This window comes from Erpetoichthys calabaricus, chromosome 1 (assembly GCF_900747795.2).
Source record: "Erpetoichthys calabaricus chromosome 1, fErpCal1.3, whole genome shotgun sequence".
Taxonomy (NCBI): Eukaryota; Metazoa; Chordata; class Cladistia; order Polypteriformes; family Polypteridae; genus Erpetoichthys; species Erpetoichthys calabaricus.
Genome location: NC_041394.2, coordinates 123,685,770 through 123,696,456, shown reverse-complemented (window position 1 = coordinate 123,696,456; position 10,687 = coordinate 123,685,770). Strand labels below are relative to the sequence as shown.

General features: G+C 37.0%; 1 protein-coding gene across 1 annotated transcript; it reads right to left on the bottom strand.

The window, feature by feature from the left end:
- Positions 1-5,620: 5,620 nt before the first annotated feature.
- Positions 5,621-9,681, bottom strand: LOC114645041 (uncharacterized). Its single transcript, XM_051924340.1, has 6 exons — positions 9,490-9,681; positions 8,749-8,923; positions 7,900-8,552; positions 7,387-7,542; positions 6,549-6,641; positions 5,621-5,994 (listed from the first exon to the last, which is right to left on the bottom strand). The coding sequence occupies exons 1-6, from the start codon at positions 9,679-9,681 to the stop codon at positions 5,674-5,676; spliced, it is 1,590 nt and encodes a 529-aa protein (XP_051780300.1). The 3' UTR covers positions 5,621-5,673.
- Positions 9,682-10,687: the final 1,006 nt, after the last annotated feature.

Below are 10,687 nucleotides of genomic sequence, written 5' to 3'. Positions count from 1 at the left end.
ATAGGGCTTTTAAGTATGCGAAGCACCGCCGGTACAAAGCTGTTGAAGGCGGCAGCTCACACCCCCTCTGTGAGGAGCAGAGAGAGAGAGAGAGAGACAGATAAAAAAAATCAATACGTGCCCTTTGAGCTTTTAAGTATGCGAAGCACCGTGCAGCATGTCCTTCAGGAAGCAGCTGCACACAGACCCCCTGCTCACACCCCCCTACGTCAGTGCAAGAGAGAGAGAGAGAGAGAGAGAAAGTAAGTTGGGTAGCTTCTCAGCCATCTGCCAATAGCGTCCCTTGTATGAAATCAACTGGGCAAACCAACTGAGGAAGCATGTACCAGAAATTAAAAGACCCATTGTCCGCAGAAACCCGCGAAGCAGCGAAAAATCCGCGATATATATTTAAATATGCTTACATATAAAATCCGCGATGGACTGAAGCCGCGAAAGGCGAAGCGCGATATAGCGAGGGATCACTGTACAGTGGAACCTCTAGATACGAGTTTAATTCGTTCCAGCACTGAGCTTGTATAGCGAATTTCTCGTATCTAGAACAAACTTCCCCATTGAAAATAATGGAAATCCAGTTAATCCGTTCTGCACCCCAAATATATTAACATAAAAATCAATTTTCCTAACAAATAACACTGATAAATTATATATACTGTAGTCTACCTTTAATAAATAACACTGGTAAATAATATAACTGATTATTAAAAGAATCAAAACAGGTGTCCAAAGTGTAGTAGAGCATTCAATAAATCTTTAAATAAATAATCCTTAAAACAGTTGTGAAGTGGAGGTTTAAAATACACAAGAATAACAATCCTTTAACACGAGGTTAAAACGTCAACAGGAAGCAGTCTTCAAAAAACAGATGACAATCCCCGGTGCTTCTTCTCTGTTAGCGTCTCACCTGCGGGCTCTGCAACAGGCGAGACACTCTTAACGCAGCTGACCTTCTCTACACCGTCCTGCTTCAGCTGTTTGGCTCGCCTGTTCAGCTCACTGTTCAGCTACACGCGAACCTGCACTCACTCGCCCGCCCGCCTGCCTGCCTGCCTGCCTGCCTGCCTGCCTGCCTGCCTGCCTGCCTGCCTGCCTGTCTGTCTGTCTGTCTGTCTGTCTGTCTGTCTGTCTGCCTGCCTGCGCGCGCTCTCTCTCTCTCTCTCTCTCTCTCTCTCTCTTTTCTTTTACTTTTTCTCCCCCTTAACCGGCTCGCGCTTCTCTATATATGCGGGGAAGACATGGCAGCTGCAGCCCATCAGCCACAGGAACAATCATGGATGTGGGCAGTTTCCCACCTGTGCACTTAAGTGAGAAACGCAGACACCGCAGATCGCGGCTCGCAACTGCTACCACGCCCCCTTGCTAAGCCGCGAGCTATACCCACGGCCTGGCTCGTTACGCGAGCCAATGCTCGTATTTAGATCTGCATTTTTCACTCATACTTTCCTCGTATTTTGAATTTCTCGTATACAGAGGTGATCGTATCTCGAGGTTCCAATGTACATCAATAAATATATAGATACAGTTTAGTAAATAAATAAACCAAAATATAATATATAAAATAAAAAACAGTACTCTCATGCAAGTTTAAAAAACTAAGGTTAAAAGATTATCAGACTGGCTTTAAAAGTGCCCAAAATCTGCGCTGACTTAATACAAAGAGGTAGCTGGTAAGTAAATTATTATATGGAAAATCTCTCTTAGTTTGAAAAAGGGTGTAAAATGCCAGCATATCATTATTATTTTACATTTGCAACTGCCTTTTTTCTAAGCTCACTATGAAATTCAGGAAATATTACACATGTCTTTTGACAGTTTTAGCACTAGAAGGTTAAGTGATGTACTCTGGGTGACACATTTAATCAGAGATGGGGACTAAACTGACAGCCTGATACTTTAAAGTCCACAGCCTTAGCCACTAACAATTATTGATTCTCTACTCCTTTATCAGTATAAAAAAACCTGTTTTTGAATCAAATTGTACAGGTGAAACAAAAACCCTACAATGCACTTTAATATAAACCCTCAAAATCTGTCCCAGCTCAATAAATCTATGAGTAGTTTTACACACTTACCCATCCAGCAATGCAACACCCATTCTGAAAAGATCAGCATACATTTACTAACATGAATGCATGTACAGTATTTACTAAATGTAATCTGATATTGTACATTATTTAAAAAAGTATACAGTGTTTGACAATTTCAATTAAGACAAAAGCATTCCATTTCCTTAGGGGTGCATATTCCCAGCCGTGAAGCAGCAGAACATATCTGTTTGAAGCATTATTTGTCTGTAGAAGATGGTTTGCTTTTATTGCTGCATTTTCCAGAATAACTTGCACATGCTGAGCACAGCTGGATATTACATTTTATCTATGTGCCCCTTAATGAATGATAATTTGTATTATGTTGAGAAGGGCAACCTGAAACGAAAAAAAAAAACAGTAAATAACAAATTTCTACTCTAACAGCACAAATTAGGACACTTTAACAATATAATATTTTATGATACATGGTAAAATTTGGCCTTAGGTCTCATCAAATTACAGTTACCTGGTAAAGTTAATAAGATTAGTTAGGTTTTTGATAGCTGGATGCATAAATGAAAACCCAAACACTTCATGCAGCCACCATCTAAAGTTTACGAATATTTATTTCAGTTTTAATAGGCATAAATCTTACAGGATATGACACCATCATTTAATTAGTGCCATCATGTAAAGTCAATGAAATTGTTGGCTTAATATGTCTTTCTAAGCTGCTTTTTTTTTAATGTGGATACCCAATATTTCTGTGTATGGTATGGTGGAAAGTGAATTTTTTGCTTAATAAGCAGGTTGCCTACATGCATTATGTAAATGATGTTTACAGTGTTAAAATACTTTGGAGTTCAGATATCACAGTGGTCCACAGTTTATATTTGTGTCACTATAGTCTCAATAGTCACTGAAGAGTTAATACGCCTATATTATCTTCAATATCCATTTGGGGTTTACCTTGTACTCTACTTTCTACCAAATCCCAAGGATTTGCCTGAATGAATGTGTTATGAGTGGCTAAAGGTATCATGCATTATCATCTAAGAGAGACTCCTGCAATTAAACCAATACTGCTTGGTGTCCTTCTACCCTTCAGTAGAAAACATGGGTTCAGAAAAAGGGATAGATGTTACTATACATTCTGAGCCTGATATTTCTTATAATACACATCTGAAATCGTAGAAAGGAAGCAACAGAGTTTAAAAGGCATTATACTTTGAACACTTATCTCTCTATTATAAAAAAAAATCTTGGAAGGAGACGAGACATGATTTTCTTGGAGACACTTTAACGTCCTGCGAGACAAGACAGTATGACAAAAGGACAGCTGCTGTACAGGCTTTTAAATGTTTGAAGCGCTGCGTGACATGCAGATCACACAGCACGGAAGCAGCAGCAACAGCAAGCCAACAGCTGGTCGAGCAAAGAGGAGGTAAAAAAAATTTGTTCCCCATTGTATCACCGTTTAAGAGGGGGCTTCGGAAAAACGACCGCATCTCCTTAGTGTGTGTTCAGCCCCCATCTTCACAATGCGAGCAGCAGACACGTGAAGTGGCTTGCTCATAGCGCTCCCCAGAGGTTGGAGGGACTGGGCGAACGAAGCGAGCAGGGGGCAAAGACCCCTACTCTTAAATATTTTCCTTTTCCTAACAAGAGTTCTACAAATAAGTGATGACATATTCAAATTGCCCATATATAAATGCTGTCATGATTTGACTCTGTTTAAATTTTTTGTAGTTATTTATTGCTCTCAAAAAGCTTTAAATTACTGTTTTGAAGCGGTTTTTGAAGTCATGGAATTCCATGGTTGCATTAATTTCTTATTTTCACTCATTTCATTTGGCATTATATCTCCTGTGATGCCATATTGCCTTTGTATGGACTCCACCATTTTGTGTTCAGATTGCTTGGCTGTTGCTAGACTTAACAACCAGAGATGTGCATCACAGAATGTCTTTGCCATGACAGAAAAAAGACTGGTGCCACACTTTCTGAATCATTTGAGTTCACAGATACTTACAAAGAACTTTGTGTGCTGTTTATTGTATTAGTTTGATCTCCTAGCTTTGACTATATTTTGTTATTGAACTTTGATTCTCATATCTTGCTTTGACTTAAATGAATCTCCTTTCTGGCTCTCGATCTTTCACTACATCATTGTTAATTCTGATTTTTGTATAACATTTTGGAGCTTTTTATCTATTTTTCATTTTCTGACTTACTGGAATAAAACCTCAACTTGTTTTTCATACTCCCTTTTTTGTGATCCTTAATTATAGCCCATTCATGACTGATCCTATGCATGCATTCATTATAAATGCAAAAAGGTTGGAAGATTTTTTAAATTTGATTTATTGTATTACCCTCTATTTTGACCAAACTATTCAGATCAGATCCTATGAAAACCTAAAAAAGAAAATACTTTTTGAAATAGCTTGGCATTGCTGTCTACTTAGTGGGCATTCAGGGAAGGGATACCATTTACATACCAATCTCCTCTTTTGCTAAAGGAAACAAATGCCAGTCTGTTCAGGTCCATTCCTTTCATTTAAATGTTTGCTTGACTTGTTGAGTCAGAAAGTGGGCAAAACAACAGAAAGCCTCTTCTAGTAACATGCTCAAATTACAATTTTGATGTGTATTCTTTATAGCTGATAACAGCCATCTTCTTTTTGTCAAATTTTTATTTTAAGGAAAGAAAGAAAGGTGTTTTATCTTTAGAAAAAAACAATTGCTTGTGGTCTGTTGCAACACTTAAAATGTTTAAGACTGTGCGTTCAATAGTATTTTAAATTATTATTTAAATAGACAAAATAGCAGTAGCCATCAGATGCAGAAAGGAAAAAATGTGAGAATATACTTGAATATCACATACACTGAAAAAAATATAATCTCCCATCAAATTAAAATAATTAAGGTAATGATTCACACCTAATATTTCCAATCTGAACCAATATAATTCTTTCTATTTAATTGAAGCCACATTTTTTAAGTTGAGGCAAATCATTTAGAGTAAGCGGGTGCAATTCACTTATTTTATAATGAAGTAAATCTTTTTTTAAAGTTGTAACAATTTAAAATGGTTTATTGGTCATAACCTGTTTTTACCCTCTTAGAAATATTATGAATATAATGCATTCCAAAGATAATTTTTTGCATTTATTGAAAAATATTGCAAATACACAAACAGTTTGCAGTGTAAATCTTAAATCTACCATGAAAACTTGTTTGCACAAATATCACAGATACAAAAATAGCACTATGCGAATTTCAAACATATAATAATAAATTAAAAAAAATACTTTGTGCATATCTGAACAGAAAAGCACTTTGCAGTGCAAACTGGAATATGATACAATTAACCTTTATATTAAAAAATATCAATCGATTCTCACTCAAGACATCTCGCTGATCACAAATTGTAGTGGTCACAAAATCACCTTCACAGATGTAATCAACATCAGCCATCTATCAACACCTTATGAAATGCAAAACAATGAGAAAGTATTTTGAATTACTTTTGAAACATTTGGCATGTTTGGATATAAAAAAAAACAACATTGAGCAGAACATGCAAATACATTCAAAACTATAACTAATAATTTTAATATTTACATACAGACTGTCAAACTGTCTACGATGCACTCTGTAGTGCAGAATGTAGTTTTTTGACTCTTGCAGTCATTTGTTTTGTGTCGAGCCCCATCAGGATTTTTTGAGCAACCTCAAAAGTGAATTTAAATTCCTTGGGGCACTGGAGGTTGAGTACGTAGATGAGCCCTAATAACATGATGAACACCATTGTAACTGTAGGCAAACCACTGAGGACCATAACTCCTTCGATGATGACCCCTATGTCTTTGGGTAGATAAGAAAGGTCTTCATCTTCTCTAAAGACAGTGATGGCCATGGCTGCAAGCTGAAGATCACCAGATGCTTCCATCTCTTGTGAAACCTGTTAGAAACCCCCATCATAAAACCATCTGGTTAGTATAATGATGCAGATAATTTCATTTTGTTTTAAAGTCAGAAGCATCAAATGTTGTTACAATCAATGAGGTATATAAATAGAGGTTCTACACAGGCATGAAGCACAATGATCTACCATGATGAAAAAAATCAGACTGACCAACATTTGTTAATTGCCACCTTTCCAGATGGTGGCAATGCTTATAGACATTCAGTGCCTGCATAATGCCTCTGTCCATACACCTCATTGGTTACAATAATGTCAATGCATTCTGTAATCACAGGTGATTTGCAATGTACTGCACGACATATTATATAGGGTAGCAGCATTATGAGATTTTTATATGATAACGGTCTTAATATCACAAAATACACAATTTGGCAATTGTTTATGTTCACAATTATGCTTGGTTTGTAAAAAATCTGACAATTTTATAACTTTTATTAATTGGTATTTGATTAATACAAAAAGTAAATGAAAATGTGTTAATGAAAAACGTATTAATCATGTGATACTGTAAGTACAATAACTTTACTCACCAAGAATTCTCGGATTAGATTCTCAGCCTTCTCTTCCATGTAGACAATGAGCGATTTCAGAATACAATCTCTCTTGATATTGATGTCCACATCCTGCGTAAGTACTCAAATGTTATTATGGAGGCAGATTAAAGTACTGTAAACACAACAAATAATTCTTTGTTAGGGTTGAAAAGGTTGCATGCAAAAAATAGTACTAGATGGTATACCATTTCATCCTGTATACCGATTTTAATTACCTGTACAGTATGAATTTTCCATATAGCTCAATACTGTAGTAAAGCTGAAACAGCCATAATGCTTCAATAGAGTAAATTACAGGCTATTGCTTGCGGCTAAAAGTACTACGGAGTGCAGTGCAGAGAGCTTTAAGTTTGAATGTTTATAAAATGACAACACTGAACGGCACGCTGAACACAACTTGCTAGCCAGCCAAGTCAGTCTTTTAAAAGCTGAGAGGCTCCACTGCTACAACAGATTAAAGAGCAGAAGACAGAGATGGAGGATAAAGAAAGTGAGACCGGAGATGCACCAGAAGAACCTGTGCCCAAGAGAGATGTTGTGTCTCACGGTCACTCTGCACAGCACTTTGTAGTGCTTCCAGCTGTGAGCATTACCATATCATTTGCTACCTATATTGTAGCATTACAACTGTTGTTTCAGAAATGCTACCAATATGGCAGTATAGGAAAATTCATACTGTATGGGAAATCAACAGCTGCTCCTCATTTAACATAAGTACTGTAAAGATTATTTTTGCTGCTTCCATACATTAAAAGAATGAAAGTTATGTATAGTTGCTGTAATAAAGACAAAGACCAAAAAAAAAATACTGTACCTGTTTTAGAACCCTGAGGATGGTGGTGGTCCTTTCCCCAATGGATCCAGCCTTGCTCCTCATCATTTCCAGTAGCTGACTAGAGTATGTGTCAGATTGAGAGATGAATCTCACTTGCAGAGGAACTGTTGTAATCCGAATAAACTCTGCATTGATCTGAGAGTAAGAGAGAGAGAGTGAGAAGAAACAAAAATCAAAGGAACACAATAAATTAGTAAATACCAAGTGACCCAGGCATTATTATCATTTTAGATAATCAAAATAAATGCTTGCAATTCAACCTTGTTTGCAAACTAGTTGCAGTTAGTGTATTATTGATTACACAGTATGCTACCCTCCACTAATATTGGCACCATTTGTGTAAATCTGAAGGATGTACGGTGAGTATAGTATACTTAGTATACTGTATGAAAGATCAAGATAAATGCTTGTTTTACCCTATTTTATGCACCAAGAGTGCCAATATTACTGAAGGGTCCTATAAAAATTGTATATGAACAGAAAACAGCGTACCTCATCCACCTGAAAAAGTGTTGGCCATCTCTCAACAACATTCTCAGTCCTGGGCAGTTTACCCACAATTTCCTGTCTCCTGTACCTGAATGTCTTGGCCATCATCATCTTTATTGTATTTCCATTCTTTTTCTTTTTTACCTCATTCAGCAGAGATATTCTCTGTTCCTCCAGGCTGTCTGGAGTTTTACCAGTGGGGAGTGAGGGATAGTGGTTAGCATCAGCTCTTTTTGCTCTCTTTATGTTCATTGTTGGGAGGGAGTCATCGTGAGATATATGTTTCAGAGAATTCATTATGAGCTCGGGTGATGAGCAATTTGAACGAAGCAGAGTACGATTATTACCCATCTTGTATTTAAATCTTTGCTTCCAACCATAGTTCTCGTTGAAAGAGCCTGGCTCTCTTAAGCAAGGGTGTTTCTGTGTCAGTGCCTTTGCAACATCACTAAAGTCAGCATCAGTAGGATAAGCTTTGTATTTGTAGATTTCTTCAGCCACTTTATCTAGTATATCGGATAGTACTTTTGGACTGGGATTCAGTCTAGTCTGACTTTTGCTGTATTCAGCATTTCCCTTTTCCAGTTGGCATTCAGTGTTGTTGGAGAAAACAGGGATGGGAAACTCTCTTGGCCATTGCTGTGTTCTCAAAATTTCTGAAAATTAGTATTGTATCATTTGAAGCTGAAGATACTGAGCCATCGTCATAATCTTGGATGGCGAAATGAGTGCTGCAGGATTGGGTATCAACTGGCTCTAACAATATTACTGTGGATTCTAAGTTTTGGTGAATAACTTTGAGGGTTGTAAGGTCACAGATTACTGAAGTCAAGGTCAAGTTTACAAATGTGCCAAAATCCATGTCCTTATACTGCAGCCTTAAATTTTCTTCGAGTCCACATGAATTCTTCACCTCTTCAATTAACTGTTCAACATTGTCAGGGATACCATTTTCAAGGTCCATTCGAATGCTACTGTCTTCTTTTAGGATAACAAGCAGTCTAACAGTTTTAACTGCCATTATGACCTGCATAAACAGAATGATATCAAGAGCTAAGTAGAGCAAAATATGAGGTGGAGGGTTAATGCTTCAAAACTTTAATTAATGCTATAAAATATGTACAAAAATCTTCAAAAGCAAATAAAAATAAGACCAGTACATTCCCCACTAACCTTAATTTCCATATTATTTATATTTTCAATAATAAAAATGTGCAAATTCCAGATGGCCAAATTGGGATTTAGCAATTAATAAACAATGACACACTGTTGCCAAATGGTGATGCCTTTAAATAGGTGGCTACAATTAACCCTGGGAAACATTTAAGTAGTCTGGCCATCACAAAAGTTAATTCCATGCACTGGCATATTAAAATGATAAAATTAAAAGTCATTCACCTTAGCCACTGGAAGTAAATGTAAAAATGTAAAAATACTTTAGATTATAAGAATATGTCTAACACATTATTCAGTGAAAGAACTACACTGAAGGAAAAAGTGCAGGCACAGTAAGCTAGAGTTGCAAATGCTGACAGAATTCAGACTTTATATGTGTATATATCTTTTTAACACCACAAGACACATTCCTCCAACTCTGTAGTCCACCAGTCCATCAATAGCCTTTGTGGGACACACTTTCAGTTCATAGGCTCGGTAGTGTTCCTGGTGCCAACTGCAAAGCTTTCTTACAACAAAAAGCAACTTGTCCTTGTGAACAATCATATGGGTAATTGCTATGAATTCTGGCAGTCCAGAAAGTGAATCATGAGGAAGGATCATTCCCATCCTATAGGTGATTCCGTCATATGTGACATTATTAGTAAAGCACACATCCTCCAGGTCTGGTTGCTTTAGTTTAACAGCCTGTGCAATGTCTTCTTTTAGAAGGTCAATAGACACAAAAATAACATTTGCCACCAACAGATGTTTAGGATCACTACTAATATAAAGCTGTTATGCCATGTAATACTGATGCCTCCCTGCCAAGGTCTTCAACACATTTTTAAAACAAGTAGTATGTTTCATAGCCCTCTTAAAGAAGCTATGCTTTGCCTCGAATTGCAAAGTCCAAAGAGACACTAAGGGCCCAAATTGTATTATCAGCTCTGGGTAATGCTCAAGAAAATGGTGTTTTGGCAGCAGATTAGCATCAGGGAAAAGTTCCTTAAATCTTGACCTGTGTTCCAAGATTTTGAAGTTCAAATAAACAATTGATTCCTTTGTATGAAAAGGTGTTACAACAAGGTCCACGATGTCCTTTCGGTCAGTGAGGAGATTCCAGGCGGGTTCATCAGCAGGCACTTTCTTATCAAACTCCAGTTCTCATGGCAATTTCCACCAACTGTCTTCTTTGCAGAATAGGTAGGTGGTATTGAACGAGAGCGATTTGTTTTATCTATCCATTTAAAACTATATGTTTGAATAGCTTCATTCAAAAAGGCCAAAGTAAAATACTTTTTTGAAATGAAAACAGAAAGACATCGGGATATTTCCATAGGTATTATTCCTTCAAATAAATCATGAACAATGTCAGGTGGGAAACCAGAAGTAACATTAAAATGTGAAAGCTTTTCAGACAAGATGCACCTCTGCCTGACACCAAAATGGTTGACCAATGACTCTTCTTCAAGTGTTTTAAGGTGCTCTCTGTGCATCTCCTCTGTTCTCAAAGAGAATGCTCCACTCCCTACCTCTATTGTTCGGAATTCAAATCTCTGAGCTGTACAAAACCTGCAAACATAACCACTTGAAAAATTATCTGTAAAACCTGCAATACTATGGGCTCCAAGAT